The sequence below is a fragment of the Silurus meridionalis genome, chromosome 22, assembly GCF_014805685.1.
Source record: "Silurus meridionalis isolate SWU-2019-XX chromosome 22, ASM1480568v1, whole genome shotgun sequence".
NCBI lineage: Eukaryota > Metazoa > Chordata > Actinopteri > Siluriformes > Siluridae > Silurus > Silurus meridionalis.
In genome coordinates, this window is record NC_060905.1 from 8,822,061 (window position 1) to 8,847,961 (window position 25,901).

The window sequence follows — 25,901 nt, forward strand, 5'->3', positions numbered from 1 at the left end:
CCCAGTCATTTTTTTAAATGACTAATTCCTTTTGCACAGTCACATATAGATATTTGACCTGTGCAATTTTATGGCAAAGCTTCATGAGATGCATCTTCCACATACATATTATCACATATAATTTACATCTGTGAAATGTACACAATATGAAATGCTTAATCAGAGTGTTATATAACACTCATGGACTGATGGCAGAAGGCAACAGATACCAGACCCTCTGTAGAGCAGTAAGGCAGGGCTCCAACTTTGCCCTTATTAAATCATTAATTACATCTGTCACTGCCATCCCTGCAACAGTGTTAGTTTCGTTCGCAATGTCAGGCTGCGTGAGGCATGTTTTGAATGATGTAACTAACTGCTGTCACAGTTTTTAGCAAAAACAATAAACATAATTAAGGGTCATCTTTTTAAATGTTTTGTGACATAACCAAGACAATACAAACACAGTATAGCTTGTGCAGAATGCCATGCTGAATGCCTAATGCCAAACATAATTGCCTGTCTCCTCCTTTGCAAAGCAGATTTGTGATTTATAGTCAAGTGCTATTAGCTTCAGGAATGATGGGCATCTCCTTGGAGACACTTCGAGTGCTCATTCTTAGCAATAAAATCAGCCATGCTTCTACCTCTCCTTTTTAATTCTCACTAAATTAGGCCTGCAATTTAATCTACAATGCATAAATGCTGTGCTGCAATACCTGAAAACTGAAAAGCAAGGAAGAGCAGAGTAATTAATACAGATCTTTGTGCCGGAGAAGATAACAGTGTTTGTTTAGTGACTACAGGTCATAAGCAAGTGCCTGCCTTCAGTCTAGTACATAGAACATTCTAGTACATCCATCTATATATACAGTATATCTATATCTATATCTATATCTATCTATATATATATATATATATATATATATATATATATATATATATATATATATATATATATATATATATATATATATACATATATATATATAAGATGAATGTACTAGACTGAAGGCAGGCACTTGCTTATGACCTATATATATATATATATATATATATATATATATATATATATATATATATATATATATATATATATATATATATATATATATAAATAAAAGACAGATAATCAGAGAGGATATACATATGTATTTATCTACATTTATGGCATTTAGCAGGTGCCATTATCCAGAGCAACTTATTGATTGGTGGTGCTGGGACTTGAAAACATGACCTTCCAATCTGAAGTCCAACATTTTATTCCATCTCAGTATGTATATATGTTTAGTATTATTATTAGTAAGAGTAGTAGTAGTAGTGGTGCTTAAAAAGCATCGCTATTACAATCTTGCGAACATATTATACTTAAACTTATTATGATTATTATTATTATTATTATTATTATTATTATTATTAGGAATTATTAGAAATTAGGAGTAATTAAGAATAATGTTATTAAAATATTATCCTCTTTAGGAATAATATTATTTTTGACTAATAATAATCTGCATTACACTTACAATAGTACAGGCAGATCTGTTCTCAGGAAAACGATTCCATCTTCCATCTCCATTTCATATCATTATACATATTACTTTAATAGCAAACCATAATCATTGATAGCACTTAGCCTTTAACCTCCAGTTTAATGCATCTACACAGTGAATCAGGCTGTTCATAGTCTCTTGTGCATTTTAATGAGGTGTTTCAGGTCAACATTAGATGCTCTGCCCTCCCTGAATCACCATGGCATAGCTCTTGAAAAATAATAACAGCTAGTAGGTTGAAAAGAATTAGAGACTGTATCCCAGTATGGGTCAAATATTCATTTTAACTCAAAAACAACAAATAACTTGATGAGAATTTCAAAATTCTTAATGTATCAATATGTTTTTGCTTTTTGTTTATTTTTTAAGAGTTGGTAGTTATTAATTACTAGTTACATGTGAATATATGCTTTAATACTTTAAGAGCTGTTCATATAATAATAAGACACAAATGATAAATCCTCAAACCAAACCAAAACAGTGACCTGTATTACTAAGAGCACTGCTAAGAATTTAAACATTTCAATCTGGTCATCATGTCATTTAAAACAAAAATGCCACAGTAGGTTTGTTTTAGTACTGCTGCATGTAGAGGTCATAGGGAACAAAAGCCAGACAAGATAGCAAATAAAATGCTGAGTTGGGATAAGATAAATGAGTAGCTTTCCTCAGAGGAATATATGAAATGCCATAAGTAAGTCTTCTGGGATATGTGCCAGACAGAGTGACACTTTCATTATACACAAGTATCCATAAAGCAGAGCATAGGGCCATTTACCTAAGTTAAGCAGAAAAGGAGATGTCATATTTATCCTGTGCATAGTGTGCATAGGCTTGTGCAGTGCATACTTCTGCTTTTAAAATAAGCTGTATCACACCACTTCTGATTTTAAATGCAGAATTCACTTTAACAGACATGAAATATTTTTGTATAGTAATATTGTGATGTGTTTAGAGATTCTAGTGCTAATTTAATGGTTGGTGCTTCTGTAAGAACAAAGTCTGTTGTTCTGATGCCCTAGGAAGTCAATGCTAATGCATGTGCAATGGTTAAAAAGGAGAAACTCAATCTCAAACATAGATTCAGATAAGTGAATGAAGTGAATGATCGGATTTTTCTGTAAACTCCAAAAAAAGAGCAAGGAATTCTTCTACTTTTGTGCTATAAGTAATCAATTATGTTTATTTTTATTTTAATAGAAACCGAGTACAGAAGTAGTACAGCAAAAGACAGCAAAAGTTACATACAGGGATACAAATGATGAACGAATAATCATGTAAAGAATAGAAAACATAAAGGCCCAATGCACAAGACCTGTGACATGGCACTAATAGTGGGATTTTCATGAAATCTTTGCTTTAATAGAATTTAGAAGAAATTAAGAGTTCAGTCTCAGCTGTATCACTTTTTGTATATAGAGGTGAATTATCCACTATCAGCAAGTCATTAAATACAATTGTGGTAACATAGCAAAATGAAAACAGACAAATTCAAAACCAAAAATAATGAAGTTAATCATTAAAAAAGTAGTTTGTGCTGTTTCAATACATTATTATAGCACTGCAGGCATTTTGACTTTGTGAAGTATTTGTGAAGCAACTACACAATATAGTAAAAATTATGCGGACGTGACCATAATGTTTGTCACATACTGTTGAGCATTTCATTCAAGATTTATTCCACTTTGCTGTTATAATAAGCTCTACTCCTCTGTCAAGGCTTTCTACTAGATTTTGGAGCATGACTGTGAGGATTTGCATTGGGATCATAGGCTCGATCCTGACCTTGGGTTATGACTGTGTAAAGTCATGCTTTCCCCATGTTTGCATCGGTAAATCCTGGGTTTGCTTGTTTTCTTCCACTGCCCAAAAACACACAGTTGTTCCATTCAAGATTTAAGAGATTTAAGACATTCATGATTTTCCCCCCTCTATTGCTGTTAACCTGCACTCCTTTGGAAAGTCTTTCCACTAGCTTTGGGAGCATGACTGTGATGATATGTGTTAATGCGGCAACAAATGAATTATTGAGGTCAGACAAGGAGGTCTGGAACTCACTTGGTGTTCCAGTACATCCCAGAGGTAATCACTGGGGTTGATGCCAGGGCTTTGTGCAAAACGTTCAAGTTGTTTCACTTCAATTTTGCAAATTGTACCTTCATGTTCACTTTGTACATAGGTGCATTATCATGCTGGAACTGAATTGGGCATGTTGGTTCAGTGACTACAGCATACAAAGACCATCCTACATTCGATTGATTAATTGATTGATTGATTGATTGATTGATTGAATTTCTTATGGATTTTTATCTACTACTAGAATAAAGTAGATTGACTGATAGCATTTCCTGTAGATTTATATCTACTACTAGAATAAAGATTGATTGATTGATTGATTAGTTGGTTGATTGATAGCATTTCCTATGGATTTATATCTACTACTAGAATAAAGAATTAAAAAAAATTGTTTATAAGACAGTCGGATTCTGTTTTAGTTTCTATACTTTTCACTCCTCAGCACAGACAGTGACAGCGTGCAAACCATGCTGCAATCTACAACGCAAGGAAATCCACCGAATAAGAACCGTGACGTCATTTCCGTGATCGTAAACGCCCCGCCCTTGTATTTTCCGCTCCATTTTATTCCCAACATACATCGCGGCAGCCACCAAGCTCAAAGCAAGATGGCGGACAGACCAGGTACGGGTGTTGGAAAGTGTTTGGAGTAATATTGCATAATGAAATCTTGCTCGGTTGTTCGTTATATCGTGATCGGTTATTATGTACAATATAAAGCAGACAATTTGACGCGTATCTGCTGTTTATAATGATTGATTATAAAAGTAATCTGAAGAAAGGCCTGATGAAGCGCACTCGAGTCAAGTCAAGGACTTTCTGACACACTCCTGTCATTGGTCCGGTTCTGCTTTGCTCAGGGTTCATTTTTAATATAAATATCTACAGTTTTTTGCAACATGGGATTAAATGTGCGATTTGCATGTGATTGTGACAAAAATGGACAGACCGCTGAAGCACACGGTTGACTGGAACAGCTTTTGGGTTTAGTCGGTCAATTTAATCTTCATAAATCTGACTTTATTCTTAATTAATCTCAGTTTGTTGACTGTGAAATATAAATCAACACCTAATGCAGGCCTGACATTTGCTCACAGCGTTAAAAACCATGGAAAACAACTCCCTTAACTGCTCATACACTTAGTTACTGTAATAACTTATTATAGCCAGGACAGTAGGAGAACAGGATACACAGACATACAGACACATGGGGCAGATAAAAAACATAAGATTCTTCTATGGGATGACGTCAGAAATATGTTTTGGGTTTTTTTTTTTAGCTTTGTTGCTCTTTATTACTATCAAAGATTGCATTTAAAATATAGACTCAATGTTCTTTTTCTAATTTTGATGTTAAAGAACTGGCTTTACATTATAATTTGTATTTTAGTTTTAGTTTTTTGCTCAGTGTTCAGTCAAATCACAGGTAGCGTAAGAATTGAGATCAGTGGTCTTTTGAGCAAATGATATGAGATGATCACTAATTGTCGCTGCAAATGAAGCAATTTGTCCTTGTGATCATTTACAGTAAAGAAGCTAATTGCTGGAGTGATGCTTGTCACAAAGTTTAAAAGTGTCCACTAGGAGGATTCTGTAGCTTCACATGAAACCCTGAAGACAGCAATGTCCAAAACCAAACATAAATAAAACCAATGTTGGATTTTAATGTCTTAGATTACACCGGGTTGACTGTTTGTAATTGTGTCTGCAGTTCCCCTGGTGGAGAAGAGGCTTATGGATGTGAAACTCGGTCAGCTGCCAGCCTGGTTTGGTACAAGAGACTTCACCCCTAATGGCCTCATCGGTTCTGTTCGCAGAGGTGAGACAGCTTGTGGCAACTGTTTTAACAAGGTTGTAACCTGTCTTGTTTTCAGGATGTATGAAGGTGTGTGTGGTGACCGGTTTGGTCCTAAATTGTAGGATAGAAAAAGAATATGCAGTGAAATAATAGTCAGTCTTCCGCTTCCACCTCTGGTCACTGGCAATTCCAAACGAAAAGAAACTACTCCAGATTGTGGTACAACTGGATGAAATGTTACGGAATTTTGTTGCTTGCTGGGGGGAGTTTGTTTTGGGGGATGTTGAGAAGGTATCAAACCTTATTTTTAATATCAGCCGTCTGTTAATTAAAGCGCATGTTCACCACTTTATGTATTGTTCTCCGTTTTTGTCTTTTAGGCTATGGAAGATATTACAACAAGTACATTAACGTGAAGAAGGGAGGATTCGGTGGTGTGGCCATGATCCTTGCTGGTTATGTTGTACTGAGCTACGTTTGGGAATACGATCATATTAGTAAGTAACATCTAAAGTAAATCTGCTCTCTTTGTTTCTGCCATATTTTAGATTTTAGATGAGGGCCACAGTAAAAATTTTTCCTAAAAACACATCCAGCTTCAGCACATTTACTCTTATGTCCAAACATTAAACAGTCCTGCTTAAACTAGAAGGTGTGATGTATTTTTATGGAGACATTTTCCTTTTCTCTGTAACAGAACATGACCGCTGGAGGAAGTACCACTGAAGCGTTTTTGGACCCACCTGAGTCTCGGACTGTCCCAACTAGTGCGATCACCTCGCCTATCTTTCAAGGCTGTTGTGTATAAATATATTTGTGACCAAGAAATAAACTAAAGTAAGATGATAGTGTGGGTTTTGTTTTATTGTGTTGAATATTACTTATCACCTCCTGAATATTTTTTCTAGCATACACAAAAAAAAACCTACAAAAAAATTCATTTTTATTGTTCAATCTCTACTTTCTCATCTTTACAATTAAGTAACTTTATTCGACGTGGTCTCACTATGAAGCACATCAAGTGTTAACAAATCACACGTTTAACTTCACATCTATGCCTGAAAGTCAACTGACCTTTAAAATCCGAAGGTTCATAAAGGCTGATGCTGCTTAAAGCAAATACACATAACCAGAAAAGACGTCTTTCAAAACGAGTGTGATCTTAGTTTTATAGTTCTATTTCTGAAACCTGACATGATTTTACTGCAGGTTACTGTAGTTTTTTTTTTTCTTTTAGCAAGTGTTCACAATGTTTTATTCCCCAGTTTCAGATCCTCATCAGTATAAATTTAAGAGCTTCAAAATTAATCATTGCTTTCTTTTTAACTCATCCAGCCTTTTTCACATTTGACTCAAAAATCGTGATCTTGGCAGAAATCCAAGTTTGTCCATTATCCTGCATGTGAACTTGGCAAATGAGAACGTCCACTTGACTTCTCCAAGCTGAAAAGCTGATAGATCAGTTCTTTTACATTTTATCACATGAAAATCCAGCTGTTTATTAACAAAGACATTGTGAAAAAGAATGTTATTGTCCACTTAGGAATGCCAGGTGTCCTTTTGTGCATTTGTTTGCATAATGTCCCTTTTCTCCACACTGCAAAAAAAAAAAAAACATTGTGAGTGGATCAAAAGGAAAATTATAAAATCAACCTACACACATGGTTACCTAGACAGTGCATAAGTGTCACAAAGTGTAAACTCTGACCTTGTAACATGTGACCTGGTCCAGTGGCCGAGGGCCTCTTGGGCCCCCTGTGTTGTTCTGAGACTGTGAAGATCCGAGCATGGGTTTTTGATAGTGTGTATTGACCATGTTGTTGTTGCTGGTTAACTGGATCAGTGACAACGATGATCTGTTTTGGTTCTGTGCATTTTGCTATTGAAGGGGTAAAAAAAAAAAAAAAGGGTTTAGTGTTTTCTTTTGCATTTATCTTTTAGTTATGGAGTTAATAATCTTTAAAAACTGCAATACCTTTTGCTGGATCTGGTTTTGCTGAGGCAGAGGTGGCTGTTCATTTGTCCCCATTGGTAGCTCAAAGCGTGGGCTAGAAACAGTCATCAGTTGTGATAAAGCTCAAAACTAAGCTGTTCATAATGAATGTCTGATGTGAATTGAATGAACTTACTGCATAAACTTGCACGACTTGCCCTCGGGACAGAAGCCTACTAGATAATTTACACAGATGACCCTCCTTGTGTGTCTGTGTCGGCAATCCGGACCTTAATCAAAACAAAGCAGGCCAGATTTAACTGTGCCTTAAATCTGCTGTGTTCTGTGTTCCACCTCACTGGTTGCTAGGCAACAGAATGCTATTTCAACAGCTAATAGTTTTGATTCTGTATTCTTTGCTGCTATAAGGTAAAGTGACACTCCTGAATTAAAACAAGGAATATTCTTATGTAATACAAGACTTTTTTCCCTTGAATAAATTAACCAATGTACAAGAAATTAATTAATAAGATTTGTAAACTTTTTTTCAAATAAAGGACTTTAAAAAAGAAAAAAAAGAAAAAGGAAAGCTATACCGTGCTTGCAAAATCCTCGATCATACCACGGACAGTCTTTAATCTTAGATTCCGGGTCAATGTGCAAGAAAGGACATTCTTTATTACTGCATTCCCCTGCAAGAAAACAAACAGTCTAAACACACATACGTTCTACTTTGAAAAAATATCACACAAGTAACACAAAAAAAAATACAAACCAAATTTGGAGTAGAAATAGCATTCGGGCATCTTCGTCATGTCGTACTCGTGCAGGAATTCACACTGATCTCCTTTCTTGCATAATCCTCGAAGCCAGTGTTTACAAACCACCGTCTTTTCTCCACTGATGTGCCGAAAAGGACACATGCCACCTCCAGTACAAAAGACATGATCAGGAAAAAAAATAAAGATCAAAAAGCCACATGCATCTTATTCCTTGTTTTTAGTTCTGGAACATCAAAATGAATAAGCTGTTTTACCTTTTATACAAGCAGATCTCATGAAAAACTCACACACAGCTGCTCCTGACTCTGCAAACAGAAACGTTACGGATTACAGCATGCCAGCGGGATGTGCCTCCTAAAACCACTATAAACACACTGTAGACCAAAAATATCTGGACACATGACCATCAAACCCATACGTGTTTCCTTAAATCTATTATACACAATGTCGTACTAATCACTAGTCTGCTAAATGCCGCAAATGTAAATGTAAATGTAATCAGTAGCATCCCAATTTCCCTCCACTAGGGCTCACACCTGCTCCAGCATCACAGTGCACATGGGCTCAAAGTGGGATCCAGGAAAACGTGGTGTCAGAAGAATGGTGTGGAAGACCTCGACATTAACCTCACTGAACACCATTGGGGTGATTTGGAACATGTTGTTGAACATAAGTGCCTGCTCTAATGCTCCTGTAGCTGAATGAGCACAGCTACACTTTAAAGTCTAGTGGAAAACCTTCTCGGATGATGGATCTTATTGTAAAGCAAAGAAGGATGTTCAACCAGGACATTTTGGGCGTGATGGGCAGGTTTCCAAAAAAAGATTTGGTCCTATAATGAGTACTCAGGAATACATTAATGCGAGTGTGAACATTTTAATATCAACTTACTGTCCATTCCTGGAAACGGCAGCGGTTGCGCCCCTAACTGCTGCTCGACAGCGATCTCCAGGTCGAATTTTAAATGATCAACGTTGGCGATTATTTCCTGCATATCTGCAGTTCTTTATTCTGTCTCACTTACTGAACTTCTATTATCAACTGCAACCAACTAAAACTTCCACCAACTCTACCAAATGCTAGGCTAGGCTAGGCTAGTTAGCGACACGCTATTAAATTGCTAGTTGTATAATAAATTAGCTCGATATAAACTACCGGAAGCTAAAAAAAAGAAATGCGTGGAGAAAATGCAACTGATTTATAAACACAGTAATTTAGAAGCTCCACATGGCGCGACTAAGCCACATCTTTAAAAACACCAACACCTTTCAGATGCACCGCTGTGACGGTTAAAACGCATGACCTCTGAACTCTATAAGGATGGCGAATCACACACAGAAAGATCGAGTGATCGAGGGGCGAATACAAATACAAGAGCAATTAAATACTCGCTGTTTCCTTTATTTATTTATTCGTTTTCTTTTATAAAATAGCAGTACAAAAAAAGATTTAATAATATTTCTGTTACAGGTTAAGTAAAATATATTACAAAATTATCGTTAAAGCAACGTTTCAAAATGCCGGTGCTCGATTAAAATGTCTTGCCTCAAATGTATTTGAAGCTGATGTTCAAAATTTTGTGTTCAAATCGGATTTGTTTATTTATTTACATTATTGAAAAATCTACAGAAATCTTTACTTTTTAAATTTTAAAACAATAGATTACAATAGATTTCTCAACCACTCAGTGGACATTTCTTATAAGCGCTCTTACACTTCATAATGTTTCATTTATAAAAGTGAATCGTTAAATAGATTCATATTATAATAATAGAATTGACACAATCTTTAAATCATTTTTTCATGTAAATCCACTCTCAAAATATACACTTTATGAAATGTTTAAAAGTTTGTCATGTAAAAGGTTACTTAGTTTTACTTCCAGAAAATAATTTTATAGTAAAGTGGGTTTGTATCTTCTTTCTTATTTTATACAGTATGTATGAAATCCCTCTCATTAGGCATATGGTTACAGGTGTAAAATTTCACACATGCAGGAAATCTAGAAAGATTTCAGAAATATGTTTCCCGACATTAACGCACACTCGTATTCAGCCACTTTACTGTGCATTAAAAATACACATTGGACACAGTAGCACATCTCCAAACATCTGCACTCAGGGACCTACTGTTTACTATAGGCACGTGCACATTCTGTTGAATATTACACACTGAACATTGCACACACACTTGCACACGGTCACTCTGACTGTGCACTCACACTTTACTTAACTCTGTTCTGACATTACCTACATTTCAACCTCATATTTCTCACAGCTACCTCATATTATCGCATCTTAACTCTACTATGTCTAATATTTACTCTTTATTTATGTTTAATGTTACTCTTGCTGTGTCTCTATCACCTTGGACCATAACGGAATTTCGTTCTTTGGTATAATGTGTATGTGGGAGAATGACAATAAAGCTTCAATTGAGTTGAGTTGAAAAATTGTACTATTACATTAAATCATACAATTCATTTGCAGGTAGAACCACATTTAGAAAGAAATAATAATTTGTAGTAAAAATGTTATGTTTATTTTTGCAGTCTCATTTTTCATAAATTTTGTATCACTAATACTTACCTGGCAGGGTAAATCTAGGAAGTGGTTTGCACGGAATGAGGCTCAGCCACTGCACTCGGACTGTGTTGAACTTTTTCATGATATCTATCTATCTATCTATCTATCCTATCTATCCTATCTATCTATCCTATCTATTCTATCTATTCTATCTATCTTCTTAGATAACGCATGTAACATTGTTTTAGTTAATTTGTTCGAAGGCATTTCTTTATGCACAGTTACCTTAAGATCCAGCAACAGCATCACAGATGGGTTGAGTTCTAGACTTTGACCTGGCTATATTAACATCATGATTAATCTTTTTATTTTGCTATTTAGATGTCTGGTGTGTTTTGGCTCATTGACCTGTTATATGATCCAGTTTCAGTCCAGCTTTAGCTGCTGCACAGATGTTCTCACATTTGTCTCAAGAATATTCTGTTTCTGAGGTCATGCATTGTTCTAAGCATGATGGAGACACAGCTGAGTGCTCAAGAACACCAAATGCCTCTTTATAATAGTAGTCACATTTCTTGGTGATTAAGTAATACTGTTTTTTTAATTGTAATACTCATTTCATTAGTAACATCTGCCAAAGTCTCTCTATATTACATTTAAAAAGGTGGAAAAAGGTAAGGCGCACTTATTGTACCCCACATGGTTTCTGAATTTTGGTTAACTTTTATTTGGAAAAACATTAATACATTTTGAAATCTGTGTTTGCTGTCACCTTAGGTTGTTCACATGTTTATAAAGGTTGGTAAGAACCATACATGTTTTTTAGACCCCAATAAATTGAGGGTGTACTTTGCGTCTTTTGACTGGGATTTTCTGTATTTTTTTTTTTTTTTTAGAGAATACCAAATAATTAATTTAAAAAATAAATAAATAAAATGTGTCAGTAAAGACAACCATATTAAAGATGGCAAAGTTTAATGAAAGCTGAATTTTCAATCAATAAAGAGAAGACAAAAAAAAATCTGGAATGAAATATTCACACAAAAAAAGAAAAATAAGACAAAAATTAAAAAAAGCATATAGGTTAAAATATAATGAGTCACAACAGCAGTACTGGCTCATCCAGAACATCCTCTGCATCCACAGTGAGTGCATTCAATGATACGACCCTATGAGGTAAAGAGAAAATGCTGATTAAACAGACCAACCCAAATGTCTCAAATGACAATAAATTATACTTCAACCTTTAATAATTATAATTGATATCCTCTTAAAATATATATATGCACAAAAGTTGACACCTGACATCACATCCATGGGATTTTTTAAAACCCTATTCCACAATTAGTCTCTGCTTTGCTGGTAAAATATTGTTTCTAGGAAGAATTTCAACTACATTACAGAGTAAAGATGTGGGGATTCCAGTTCTTTTAGCTACAAAAGCATAAGTGAGATCAGGCACTGATGTTGGGGTGCAGTCAGTGTTTAGTGAGATTAAGATCAGGGCTGTGTTCAGGACACTACAGTTCTTCCTCTCCAACATTCTCCAACTTTCTTAATCTTTCCAAAAGCTCACTTTGTGCAATGGGCATTGTGATTCTGGAAGAGGATTAGACCTCTTAGTTCCAGTGAACTAAAATTGTAATTTGAGGCTCACAAATTGATTATATACTCTCTATTAAAACATCTGACATTTGGAGTTTGTGAAATAACCATACACCTGGACAAGCGTCCCCAAACCTTTGGGCATTCAATGCAAGTCAAAATTATCTCACCACTTCCAGTTTGCCTTTAGGCACTCTGCATATGCAATTCGTCCCAAAGTTGGTGTCTCGTGTCTGAATGCAGCGAAGACAGCACAGATTTTCATAGCCCTGCTTCTTCCACTTTGCAATAAGATTCTTGTCAGCATAGCCTTCTTTTATACAGTAATCATAGAGCTCTGAGAACCAAACAAACACAAAATACCAACATTAGTTCATAACTAATATTGTTCAACAACCATTAATAACGTACAGTCACACACTGAAAAGCAAAATATGTCTGCACGGGTGTAATGACCTCTGCTGATTGCTTTTCTTTTATAAAACAGGTCGAAAATGTATCGGCTCCGCTGGTGATGAAGTCTGAATATCGGCCAAAGGGACTCCACTTTTCGTTTTCCCTCATGAGGCTCAGTTTCAGCTGCGAATCAAAATCATCAACAGTAATTGAACAACACCGCATATTAAACACATCACATCAAATATAATAAATAATCCAAACAATAGCCGATTAGCTACTCAGCTAGCCGTGTCTGAACACACCTTCCCTCATTTTCTGATCCAACTCATCAAGAGTGGGCTCAATCAGTTCCCAACCGTCGGGTGGTGGCTTTCTGCTTCTTTTTACTTTGGGCATGACTTCAAATCTTAATAAAAAAAAATGCAAATAAATAAGATATAATAATCTCAGATGTTTACGAGCTCTTACAGCACGGGATCTGTTAGTCGCGTTATGATTACGTCACACCGAGGGACCTTACTTAGCATTTTACGACGTTACGATAAAAAAAAACGCAAGTTCCTTGTTTTTGAGATATCCTATAAAACTGTGCGGAAGAAATCGATAAGATGTGTTGAATGTCTTATTTTTATATTTAATGCAGCAACGTAAAAGAAATGTCATGTTAAAAATACACTTTGATATAAATAGCTGGTGGAAAGGTTTTTACCATATTGCATCAGGTTAGGTGTCCAGTGAGCGCCTGAGAGAAAATAAATGCGATCGCATTGTAGGCTGTTTTTTAGACTTAGTGTCGTAGGCTGATGTTGGGGTTTTGAAAAAAAATTGGGTATTATCGATTGTGTCTTTTGTATTTCACTATTTTAAGTAGTTTATTATTTATATTTCTAACTTTTACCAGAGTTATTTAGTTGGTAACTCTTATATAAAACTTGGATTACTGTTAGCAACTTAGCCAACACGGTAGAGCTAGTAGGAGTTTCACTTTATCACCAGTTGGTCGTGTTGCCCAGACTGGGATTCATCTTACCTACATCACCAAATAAGGCTTTAGGATTATCATCTATTTTCATCTAAACATCATAATGCCTAAAGGAGGTAAGATTCTCCTCTTATCTTGAGTGACACATGGGCAGTTACCATAGACAAGCAGGTCAATAATCATAATGTAATACCTGGTGAATTATTAACACCTGCCTGGACTGTAAGTCGGCTATTGGCTTTATTGACAGTCTTGTGAAATTATATCTCACCCGTATCCCCCTTTTTTAAAAGCTAACCTTTCATTTAAATATATTGATCAGTATTTCATTAGGTTTTATGACTGAATAATCTAAAGAAATAAAAGTAACAGTCTGTAACACCTCAGAGTAAAGTTTTGACTCTGTGACTCCAAGCAGCCTGACATCAATAAATGATATGAAGAAAACATAATAAAAGACACAAGACAAATACAAATGCACTAAATTATGATCAGAATCAGGTTTATTGACCAAGTGTGTTGACAAAAGGAATTTGGTTCCAGCTGTTGGTGACTCTCAAAAGTACAGACAAAAATAACACCACTATACATTATTCATTAATTATACACTATACCTTAAACATTATTTGAGCTATAATGCAGCTATAATGCAATAGGAAGAGAAGTGTGTGTATAAAATGTGTGATGTTAAATTGGGCTAGGTAGACTTATGATGGAAATTGTTTTGTGTTGCAGGAAAGAAGGGCGGACATAAGGGTCGAATGAGAACGTACACAAGTCCCGAGGAGATAGATGCTCAGATGAAAGCTGAAAAAGAGCGAAAAAAGGTAGTTTTAGACAATCTAATAAACTGCCTTATGAATAAACATGAGACCCATGCTTCCTACATTTGTAACACTAAAAATTAGACTATAATAATATATTTAACATAAAATAATGTGATTTATACACTCACTGTTTACATTTCTTGGAAAAAAAAAAAACACCTGCTCATTTGTGCAGCTATCCAGTCAGCCAGTCATCTGGCAGCAGCACATTGCAAGACATTAGAATAAAGTGTGATCACTATGACTTTGATTGTGGCATGATTGTTACTACTGGATGGGTGGGTTTTAGTTTTTCAGAAACTGATGATCATCTGGGATTTTCACACACAATCTCAACTGTTTACAAAGACTGGCGCAATAAATAATACAAATACAAGATCTAGGGAATGGGGTAGTTCTGCAAGTACCTGCATGATTAGAAAGGTTAGAAAGACTATCCAGGATAACCCAAGCTAAAAGGGAGGCTATGGTAGTGGTATCAACTAATAGGACAGATGTGGTCACAACAAAATTCTCTTTACAACAGAGGCGGACAGACAACTGTCATAGAACACACAGCAACACACAGCATGCCGAACCTTGAGGTAGATGGGCAATGCAGAAGAGCATGTAAGGTTCCATTCCTGTCAGCAATTATCAGGAACCTGAGGCTACAGTGGCCACAGATCACAGAACCAGGACAGCTAAAGACTAAAAACATCACCCTAACTCTTTTTTTTAAAACCTGCTATAAAGCATCTGTTTATTTATAAGGTTAAATGAATATATGTTTTTTTCTTACAGAATGAAGATGAAGAAGAAGGAGCAGCAGTGAATGATAATCAGAAGGATGACAAATTGGCAGAATCTGGTTCAGAGGACAGTGATGATGAAAGTGCTCGAGTAAGCCTTGTGTAATTTTTTTGCTTATTAAAGGCTCTTTTGAGCAATTGTTTAGTTTGGATTAAAAAGAAATAAACCAACATTATCTCAGGTGAACACATGGTTTGAGGTTTGACTGATTAGTGGGATGGAAAGCAGTAAAAACTGTGTCTGTCTGTATTTTGCTGTTTTCCTTGTGTTTAGCTACTTACAAAAGACTATAAGGTTTAACCAAGGTTTCATACATGTAATTTTAAACATTGTTTCAAACTACAATGTTTCCACTATGCTTGTCTGATGAATACTTGAAAAAAGAAAAAAAAAAACTATTGAATTTTGTGTCATTTGAATTTTCCTTCTTTGTCACAGAGAAGAAAAGGTGTGGAGGGATTAATAGAAATTGAAAATCCTAATCGTGCTGCTCAGAAAACCAAGAAAGTAACAGACTTAGAACTCGAAGGACCCAAACAGCTTTCTAGAAGAGAGAGGTAAGAGCTGCCAAGGTGGGTATAGCTAATTTTAGTGGCTAAGAAACACTGAGTTTATCTTCTCTTTACCTAAGGCTTGTAAATTGAAATTGTATTGTGTTTGTAAAATAAGAGCTTTTTTAAACATTTTTTCCTGATCAACATTTCAGAGAGGAAATAGAAAAGCAAAAGGCCAAGGAAAGATACATGAAGATGCATTTAGCAGGAAAGACAGATCAAGCCAAAGCAGACTTAGCCCGGCTTGCAATAATCCGAAAGCAACGTGAAGATGCTGCACGGAAAAAAGAAGAGGAAAGGAAAGGTGAATATGGGGACCATTATTTTCTCTGGAATACAAATAAATGGCATGTTGAATAAGGCTTAGAACGTATTAAATGCTTGTATGCACTATCCTCATTATATCCTTATTTTTGTGTGTTTTTGTTACAGCAAAAGAAGTGGCACAGGCAGCAGCGAAAGGACTTAATACACTGTCCCTGAAATGATAGTAATAATAAAATGAGAAAAGGTTTAAAGAACTGCAGAGTATAAAATATATATATATATATATATATATATATATATATATACTGACTGATATTTTTGAGGTCAAGCTTATTTGTCATTGTGTTACGCTTTGTTACAGTGCAAAAACTCATTATAAAAGATTATTTATGCATTCTCACTGCTAAGCTTGATAGGCCGTAATTAAAGCTCATGAACTGGTCAGGGTTTTTTCTGCACTGTTCCTGAACTAAAATCTGTAGATAGTTATTTAATGATACCAAACAAATAAATACATTTATTAATATATTATGTTGTAACTGCTATGTCAGATGGAGTGAACTATAAAATTTAATTACTATATGAATGCAGGGCATCAGGTGAGTATCAGTGAATGTTTTTCCATTCATCATTATAATTCCTGCTTATAAGATATACTCGTTGCTGGCTCTCTGTGTATACATTTTTTTATGTTGAAGCCCTTCACACAACTTTATTTGCCCCCCCATTTGTCTTTATTAATGCATATGGTTCTGCTAACCTCAGCCGCCACAATCACGAGATCAGTACATTCACCAGGGTCGATCATTAACATCACAGAGAGCTTTTCAATAAAAAATAAAAACAAAGCTCTGGCAACTATCCTTTTTTGTACAGGAATTTTAGGAAATAAAGAAAAATGAAATGTTTTGTGGACGTTTTGAATTATGAAATTTGTGTGTTAAATGACAACAATAAATACAATATACACTACATCTAGAGGATTGGAGACCTGACCTATCGCATTGAGGTCAAAGTTCTGTGCAGAACACCTGAGTTCTTCAACTCCATCCTTCTCAAAATGTCCTTAGTAAACTGGAGCACAGGGACGTAATCATAGTCATAATAGACCAGAGTTTGGTCTCTTAGTAGACAGCGCGGGAAAAACGGTCATGTGACTTAATGGGGCGGCGCCGTCTCACCTCTTAAATCTGCCGAATTTGGTTAGGGTTATCGACGGGGGAAAATATAGGTCAAATATATTGTATTTAAAATTTCAGAATAAAAAATTTTTTGCTAAGCATAATCAAATTGGTTTTATTATCATTACGACTTGAAATAAAAATACACGTCTAGCATTCAGGCGGAACTATTTATATAGGCAGCATAATGCGAACGGACCTAATTGTGTACGGACCGTGAAGCGATTTCTTTTATTCGACTGCTTAATTCTCAAGAAAGGCTTTTATACAAAAAAAAAAGCCAGAGAAAGACTCTGCATGTATCGATTTGATACAACCTGCAAAATGACAGCTGTTTAGCGTAAACCACTCGGATAAAAGAACATTGATTCGTGGTCCGCACGCAATTGCGTCCGTTCGCTATGTGCTACATATAGTTCCGCCTGAATGGCATGGAGGAAAAGTTAAACTTCCACAACACACTTCATTCTAAATAACATGTTGCAACTCATTTTGATTTATACATTTTTACAAATTTATTGATTAAAAAAAAAAAACCCTGTCGTTGCTGTTTTTTGTGGCACATTTAAGCACCATTTGTTGTTGCTCTAAATAGACCAAATATTAATATATTTTCAACTTCATGAGTCAATCACAAGAATATTAAACTCGGATGCTTTTTTAGAGCTTCGAAACTAGTAAAACTAAATAATAAGAAAGGGATATTAATATTATTGTTTATACATATTGTAAGATTTAATGATTGACAGGTTCACTCACAGTAAACCCCGCCCCTCGGAGGAGTATTTCGCGCCGCGTGCACTGAGCTGATCCTTCTTATCTGGTGACGATCAGTGAGGATCTGCCTCTTCAAACTTTTATGGACTTTGAATCCTGCAATTTATTGCATGAAAAAGCACAGAATTCCTGCAACTACAAGCACAATTTTGAGTGATAAAGGTAAGAACATTTTCTACACTGGTGTAATCTTGGGGTTCATCTTGATGTTTATAAACCAGCAATGAAATTTAGTGCTCCAAAGTCACAAATTATGCGGATAACGCTCCTATTTCTAACTGCATGTCTTTATTAAATCCATGTGTATGATATGAGCTGAGTTACCGTAGCAACGGTAGTTACCTGCAACTCTTCGAGTTTGGTATAAGGTATATTTATTAACACGTGCTTAATAATAGTTTGGTATATTTTCCTTGCTTTATATTGGAGGACTGAGATTGTGTCAATGCACCATGTTATACTTCTCTACTTTTGGTTTAACGAGGGACGTGACGCAGACAGCGCGCGCTTGCTGCAGTTGCATCATGTTAAACCGAGAAACGAGGGCATGTCTGGTGAGATATTTACTCCTCCAGCTCCAAAAACCCACTGTTTATTAACTCTAGCAGCCACTGTAAAACCATCCGAGCCTTTAGAAATCATTGCAATGTCTATCACAGAAGACAAAATCCTCACGTGTTGTTGATGATTCAAAAAGAGAGAGACAGTCCTATTCTTTCCAAGTTTCTGGATGCCTGACCAAGTTTCCACAAAGCTAAAGGCACACAATTGTATAGGATGTCAATTTATACTGTTGCATTTACAGTTTTCCTTCACTGGGCTAATTTTTCATGTTTTATATCATAAATCCCTGTACTCGATTTTACAAGCACTTTGACTAACCATATTTCCAAGTCACATTAAACCCACCTATGAAATCTGCAAAATTTAAATGATTGACTAAACAGAAATTCCAACAGTAATAATTGTCCCTCTTCATCCTCTTGAAGGTAATATTTAATCTTTAACCACTGGTGGACTGGGAACATGTTGAGACTTTGGGAAATGACTGTACATTCTAATGTTTGTTTGCTTTTATTTTAAGAAAATGGCAAACAACGGTTGTTGCGTTGACAAGGACACATGGGAGTCTCACAACAGGATGCTGCAGGAACCACTCGGCATCAACGACCCTGAGGTTTGTTCCTGTGTAAAAATGTCCTGTTTTGATATGTCGCATCAAGGATAAGAGGTTAAACACATTTTAGCATTTGCTTTAATTCTTTCAATAGGTATTTGAGATTATTAAGAAGGAGAAGAAGAGACAGGTGAACGGTTTGGAGCTCATTGCCTCTGAGAACTTCACAAGTCGTGCTGTTTTGGAAGCTCTAGGCTCATGCATGAACAACAAATACTCAGAAGGATATCCAGGCCAGAGGTAAATCTGCCATATTTAAATGTCTTATGATGGGAAGTATTTTTATTTTATGTGTTGTACATTGTCAATCTAAACATCAGTTCTTGGCAAACACATCATTAGATACTACGGTGGCACAGAGCATGTGGATGAACTTGAGCGACTCTGCCAGCAAAGAGCACTGAAGGTTTATGGTCTAGATCCAGAGAAATGGGGTGTAAATGTGCAGCCTTATTCTGGTAATTTTGGATATTTGGAGATTTGAACTCTGAGCCTTGGTCAGTTGCATATCAAAGGTTACTCATGAACATGTTGTGTTTAGGGTCACCTGCCAACTTCGCTGTGTACACAGCAGTGGTGGAGCCTCATGGGAGGATCATGGGTCTGGATCTCCCGGATGGTGGACACTTGACCCATGGATTTATGACTGACAAGAAAAAAATTTCTGCCACCTCAATTTTCTTTGAGTCTATGCCGTACAAGGTAGCTGTTCATTTATCATGTTGAATATTTTAAACTTTGGGTATCTAAAGTGCATACATCGTTTATATCATTGTCAGTAGGAGGACTTGCGTTCTGTTTTGATTTTCAGGTCAATCAAGAGAACGGTTACATTGATTACGACCGACTAGAGGAAAATGCTCGTCTGTTCCACCCAAAACTGATCATCGCAGGTGCGTGCTGTTACCGACGCTTTTAAAACATGATTGTGAAAGACAACCTTTTGGTTAATAACTATAATTTGAAATCCATTGCAATAACAAGGTTTTGAAAATCTAATTCGGTTCTATTTGCATTCGGTTCCTTGATATGCTACGCTTTGATACAGGAAAAATTAAACCTGTATGTCTGCAGTATACTTTTCGATTAAGTAAAAGATTTACAAAAAGACACTTAAAATGAAAAGATACTTACATCACGGTGTATGTGATCAATTCGGACTCATACGACGCATGTAATTGAAATCTGTCTGCATTAGCTTGACACATGGCACTCATGGTAATGCTAAGACAAGATGAATTTACAGTCACACATCTATTTATTATACAAGATGTGTTTTTGAGTCGTAGGTTTCCCAGATTATTTATTTATCCCATATCGAGTCAAAGAGAAAAGGCTGGATAAATGCTGCAGAGTGTTTGCTTAGCATGTGTCTGTGCCTGTGTGTATAGATGTTTATTGGTATATGCGTTTTGATTAATTTTATGTTGTATGCTCATTAGGGACATCTGATAAACAATTTATCATTTGCTGGCCATCATCACTTAACTGGAAGCTGAAATACAATAATTTATCTACGAAACTTTCTAGCTGCTGAACAAAAAATCCACATCTCTCCTGATTTGGGATCTAGGTGAAGCTATTGTGGGCAGGATGTTTAAAGGTTTATTACAAGTCATTATGTAATCATAATATAAGCAGTGTTTTATGGTGAATAGCCTGCTGTATTATGCCAAATGTTACTTGTATCATTAATACAAGTTTAATAACATGCAAAACTACTAACCAGACTAACTAACCAACTTTTGTGTTTTATTGTCATAGGTACCAGTTGCTACTCGCGTAACCTGGATTATAGTCGTTTGCGGAAGATAGCAGATGAGAACGGGGCGTACCTGCTTTCCGACATGGCGCACATTAGTGGACTTGTGGCTGCAGGAGTGGTTCCATCTCCTTTTGAATTCTCTGATATTGTTTCCACAACTACTCATAAGACTCTGAGAGGCTGCAGAGCTGGAGTCATCTTCTATAGGAAAGGTCTGTTGTTTGAGAATATGTACAGTATGTGGGGGTGGGATCACGAGTATAGCTGCTTTTTGTATGTGGTAATGTGCAAACATGTTTCCTACTAGGTGTGCGCAGTGTGGATGCAAAAGGGAAGGAAACTCTTTACAACCTGGAGAGTTTGATCAATCAGGCTGTGTTTCCTGGGCTACAGGGAGGACCTCATAATCATGCGATTGCTGGTAACCAGTTTTAAAATCTTTTAACCTACAGATTAGTTCAATTTTGATCAGTAACTCTCTTGAGAATAAAGCAGAAGTATTCTATTTTGTCTTGAATTTGTTTTGATCCATTCTCAAGGGTATAGTATCAAAGAGTACACAATGTAGTATTTTACTTAATTATAATGAGCCTCCCATGTGTGATTTAAGTAAAGGGGCTTTGTGACATTTTCTGAGGCATTGTGTAAATCCTTGACTTACTTTTTGTATATGTAACTTCAATTGTAATTTTATTTAATTTTTTTTTAAATAAGAAATAAATCTATAGGGCTGCAACTACTGATTATTTTAAGTCAATTAATCAGACGATAATTTTTTCCATTAATCAGTTAAAGTTATTTAAAAAAAATAAATGTTTTGCTTATTATAACTATAAAACTGCAATTCAGGGTAATAATGTATAAAAGTGTACTTAAAAAATGCAAAAGCCACATATTGAGTTTAACTTTCTTTAATTCAGACATTTTAAAGTTTATAGTGACTGCTTGTTAAATGCATTGGGGATTTCTCCTTTGAACAAATTCACTCATGCTGAGTGGTTTCTTTTTGTAAACAAACCAAAAAAAAAGCATTTGAGTATACAAGGTGAAGCAGTTTGTGTTGTATTTTGCAGATGGAAAGTTGACAACCATGTTAAAAAAAAAAATCAATATAAAATATAATAACATTGTTTTGAAAAACTTTATTAAAATTTTTTTTTTTTATAAAATGTATGCATAAATTAAATATTCACACATTTTAAAAAGCATTTGAACGTAGTAAAGCCTCAGTAAATCACGTTTGAAAACAGAAGTTACTGTTGTAGACAAATGCTATAAAAAGACAATGGAATGGAGAAATGCAGCAAGCTAACACTCTTGACTAAAAATAATTGCTGTACAAATGCATAAGCATTCACTGAAAACCACAAGAGTGACCTAAAATATAATCGTTTATTGCTGCTGTTATTTGCCGCCAATTGAATCATCACAATGTCGTGAGCTGATTGCGCAACCTGCCGCTCGACAGAAAAGATCAAGTGCGACTTCCCTTAAGTTACAAACAATTTACACAATAGCACTTCATTAAACTACACCATTTTTACATAATGAGGTTTATACAGTTTTTGCTCACTGTGCTGATGTTTCACCTTCATCCATGACACCGGTATTTAACTTTTCGTGTGCTCGTGCATCACTGTGGTACTTTCATACCACACAAGCGCCGCTTTGCATAAGTGCAGTTTTCACAGGCGCTGTGTTATCTTACCGTCATGCTAACCTGTAACTTGAGAAGGCATTAGTGATACACACACACCATTTATGCTGGGTTGTCAGAATTCAGGCATAGCTACATCTGACAGGTTTTTCTTTGTCAGTCACTTTTATAAGACCGCTGTTTATATTAGCATGATATCACAAAGGAGGTAACAATAGAGGCAAAAAAATAGGGGTAGCTTCTTCTCAACACTGTATCCAGCTAAATAAGGGAATGTTTTGGATAATTATGGCTTATGTTACCACTTCCTTAAATGTAATAGCTGTTCAAATGTTGCTATTACAGTCCACATATGCTTGTGCATCTGAGTACAGTGTGGATTCAGAGCCACCTGAGGAACAAACTTTAATTAAAAAATGCATAGATATCAATCGATGAAGAAATCAAAATGACAAATATCTTGGGGAATTGGTATGTAAAATTGTTGTGGGTTTAAATTTTTATTTCATTTAAATGCAATATGGTTTAATGGACTGCAGTAAAAGTGACTTGCACTTGTGTATCACAATGCTTTCTTTTATTTTATGGGATTTGCTGAATAGGAGTGGCTGTAGCACTGAAGCAAGCACTGACTCCAGAGTTCAAGGTCTACCAGACACAAGTGCTGGCAAACTGCAAGGCCTTGGCAGCGGCTCTGATGGAAAAAGGCTACAAAATTGTCACTGGTAAGATTGAGAAACACCAGACTTGGTGTTGCACTGCTATACATTTATATTAGTTGATAAATAGTTCATTTGTGCATTTATATTACATTTTAAGGGTGAATTTATTTTTAAAATTCTGTCATGTGGAGAAAGAATAGTTGATTCTGGAGTGGAATGTCAACAGCATAGAGGTTTGTGTCAACACTCCTCTTTATACCTCAGTTAGCAAACCTCAGATGGATACAATGTTTACAGCAGGGATAGTAACATCTGAAAATTAGTCTGGATCTAAACTAGATAACTTGGACATTGTTATTGCGAGGAAAATCATGTGAAAAAGATTTCAATAAAGCAAAAAAAGCTTTCCCGGTCTTGCGCAATGCTGACTGTAAAATTGGTTTCTACTAATCAAACTGCCTCAAATTATTTTTTTTTTAATATACAGTCGAACCCACTTATCTCGACCTCGGTTAACTCGCCAACCCTATTAAGTCGACGTTTTTGAAGTGGAACCGCCAAATTCTCGCTTTGTCTTAGCATTCTTTAACCGGTATGTCGTTTTTATGTCCCCTAATATCTCGAGCACAAGGGGGGGCAAATTTGCCACTTAACGTCGGTTTTGTCAGGAATCCTGACATGCATTCCCCGGAGCACCCTGCTTCTTCTCCCGTGCTTACACCGCCTGCACGGAGCTCGTCACAGTCATGCTGATCACACACACCTGACTCTCATTCACTCACTCATCCCATCTCCTATTTAAGCCCCTCACCTCCACACACTCGCGGTCCGTTATTGTTTGTGCATGATCGTATGTGTTGGTTCATGGCGGTTTGTGTAATCGCATATACGTATCCCGCTACGTACCCTTCTTCTCGGACTCCGCATTCTCTCAACGGCACCCCGGATTACCCCGATCCTGCTGTTTTCCATGTTCACGCTGTCTGCACCACGTTTATCCATTGCTGCCCAGCGCTGCGCTTTCCATAGCGCGGATCCGTGGATTCTCTACACGAACTGTCTCTGCTTTCACAGAACTTCGTGGACCGCGCTCCCGGAGCGCATCACTGGATATTACTGCTTCACTACAAGTATTGGTGGATTATCTCCTGAGTATTCTCAATAAACTTTGGGTTTACTTCGGCTTCCGCCTCAAAAACACGTGCATGCACACTCTCATTTAATAACGCACATCATGTACATAAAGAAATTTCAAGCACGGTAATATATTGCCGCCATATTGGTTTTTGTTTATCTCGCTCATCGATTTATCTCAAGACTTTTTGGCGTCCCCTAGGCCGGAGACATAACCGGGTTCCACTGTACATTTTTTTTGAGATTTGAAGATGGGAGATCTTTGCTCTTGTTTAATTCACTGAATATTTTTAATTGTGACCTTCCTGTGCTCAAACTATCTGACTTGCAAAATATAACATTATTATAGGGCTAATTATCTTTTTTTTATTATTATTTATTTATTTATTTATTTTTCCCCCTTTATCTGCATCTGCTTATAGGTGGTACTGATACTCATCTTATCTTGCTTGATCTCTGTCCAAACGGAACTGATGGTGGAAGGGCAGAGAAGGTGATGGAGGCCTGTGCCATTGCTTGTAACAAAAATACCTGCCCAGGTGACCACATATACTCCAGTTTAATTTTGTACATAATTTAATCTGTCCATTCTTTCTATTATATTCATTGGATTATTAGTGCAGTTATTGACATTTAGGTGCATTTCACAAATGGCAGAGTGAGAAATTTAGATTGATTGATGTAATGCAGGTGATAAAAGTGCCCTGCGTCCAAGTGGTCTTCGTTTCGGCTCTCCTGCTCTCACGTCACGAGGGCTAGTAGAGCAGGATTTCCACATGGTTGCAGAATATATTCACAGATGTGAGTTAATCTCATCTTGTATTATTACATATATTTTTTAAAGGTAAGTCTCTTCAATAATATAAATTTCCTCTTTTGGTTTTAGGCATTCAGTTAACGGTTGAGATCCAGAAAAACATGAACCCCAAAGCCACTTTGAAGGAGTTTAAGGAAACGTTGGCTCAGGACGAGAACTATCGAAAGAGAATGACGGAAATCCGAGAGGAGGTTGAGGCTTTTGCTGCAAAGTTCCCCATGCCTGGACTGCCTGAGCTATGAGTCGAATCCTCATTCTTTATTATTGTATCTGAGCTTTAACTGGAGAATATCCAGACCTTGTTAATTGCTTGTGCATTAGCATGTTTTATGAGCAAAAAAACAACAAAGAGCAGTGAATTGGATACGATTCAGGTGGAAAATAAAAGCAAATTTATCAATAATTTGTTGATTCAGATTTATTTAAAGCACAATTGTTATAAATATTTTCAATATTTTCTCACTTAATTTTTTTTCTTAATTTTTTTTATCATTTATTAAAAAAAGGTTTCTCTTATGCAAACTCTTTTCAAATCTGTTGGTCTAGGTGGCAATCAGACACTGAAGTGGACTTATTGGATATTGTACAGCGGTTAGGGTGGCACTTTGCACATGCCACTGAATGTTGTTTGTATTTTAATTTTTTTTATATATATATATATA

General features: G+C 36.0%; 5 protein-coding genes across 6 annotated transcripts; 3 read left to right on the plus strand and 2 right to left on the minus strand.

Annotated features, from left to right (window-relative positions):
• The first annotated feature begins 4,088 nt into the window (after positions 1–4,088).
• On the plus strand, positions 4,089–6,251 carry atp5mf (ATP synthase membrane subunit f). Its single transcript, XM_046835498.1, has 4 exons — positions 4,089–4,229; positions 5,317–5,424; positions 5,784–5,900; positions 6,101–6,251. The coding sequence occupies exons 1-4, from the start codon at positions 4,214–4,216 to the stop codon at positions 6,127–6,129; spliced, it is 270 nt and encodes an 89-aa protein (XP_046691454.1). The 5' UTR covers positions 4,089–4,213; the 3' UTR covers positions 6,130–6,251.
• Positions 6,252–6,329: 78 nt separating this feature from the next.
• Positions 6,330–9,446, minus strand: cpsf4 (cleavage and polyadenylation specific factor 4). 2 transcript variants are annotated; one of them, XM_046835497.1, is made up of 8 exons: positions 9,010–9,446; positions 8,373–8,423; positions 8,112–8,264; positions 7,933–8,028; positions 7,533–7,626; positions 7,379–7,451; positions 7,112–7,282; positions 6,330–7,000 (listed from the first exon to the last, which is right to left on the minus strand). In XM_046835497.1, exons 1-8 carry the CDS (start codon positions 9,110–9,112, stop codon positions 6,932–6,934), a joined length of 810 nt encoding a protein of 269 aa, XP_046691453.1. In that variant the 5' UTR covers positions 9,113–9,446; the 3' UTR covers positions 6,330–6,931. The 2 variants fall into 2 exon arrangements, with proteins under 2 accessions (XP_046691453.1, XP_046691452.1); XM_046835496.1 differs by having other exon boundaries at positions 8,112–8,267.
• A 2,155-nt stretch (positions 9,447–11,601) lies between these two features.
• On the minus strand, positions 11,602–13,433 carry bud31 (BUD31 homolog). The gene is made up of 5 exons (XM_046834928.1): positions 13,357–13,433; positions 12,950–13,053; positions 12,705–12,827; positions 12,419–12,585; positions 11,602–11,812 (listed from the first exon to the last, which is right to left on the minus strand). The coding sequence occupies exons 2-5, from the start codon at positions 13,041–13,043 to the stop codon at positions 11,762–11,764; spliced, it is 435 nt and encodes a 144-aa protein (XP_046690884.1). The 5' UTR covers positions 13,044–13,053; positions 13,357–13,433; the 3' UTR covers positions 11,602–11,761.
• Positions 13,434–13,611: 178 nt separating this feature from the next.
• Positions 13,612–16,597, plus strand: pdap1b (pdgfa associated protein 1b). The gene is made up of 6 exons (XM_046834927.1): positions 13,612–13,745; positions 14,365–14,456; positions 15,240–15,338; positions 15,687–15,805; positions 15,955–16,106; positions 16,235–16,597. The coding sequence occupies exons 1-6, from the start codon at positions 13,733–13,735 to the stop codon at positions 16,288–16,290; spliced, it is 531 nt and encodes a 176-aa protein (XP_046690883.1). The 5' UTR covers positions 13,612–13,732; the 3' UTR covers positions 16,291–16,597.
• Positions 16,598–18,031: 1,434 nt separating this feature from the next.
• Positions 18,032–25,642, plus strand: shmt1 (serine hydroxymethyltransferase 1 (soluble)). Its single transcript, XM_046834926.1, has 12 exons — positions 18,032–18,189; positions 19,112–19,204; positions 19,299–19,444; positions 19,547–19,662; positions 19,746–19,906; positions 20,016–20,097; positions 20,969–21,181; positions 21,277–21,390; positions 23,229–23,351; positions 24,845–24,961; positions 25,113–25,223; positions 25,309–25,642. Exons 2-12 carry the CDS (start codon positions 19,115–19,117, stop codon positions 25,479–25,481), a joined length of 1,446 nt encoding a protein of 481 aa, XP_046690882.1. The 5' UTR covers positions 18,032–18,189; positions 19,112–19,114; the 3' UTR covers positions 25,482–25,642.
• Positions 25,643–25,901: the final 259 nt, after the last annotated feature.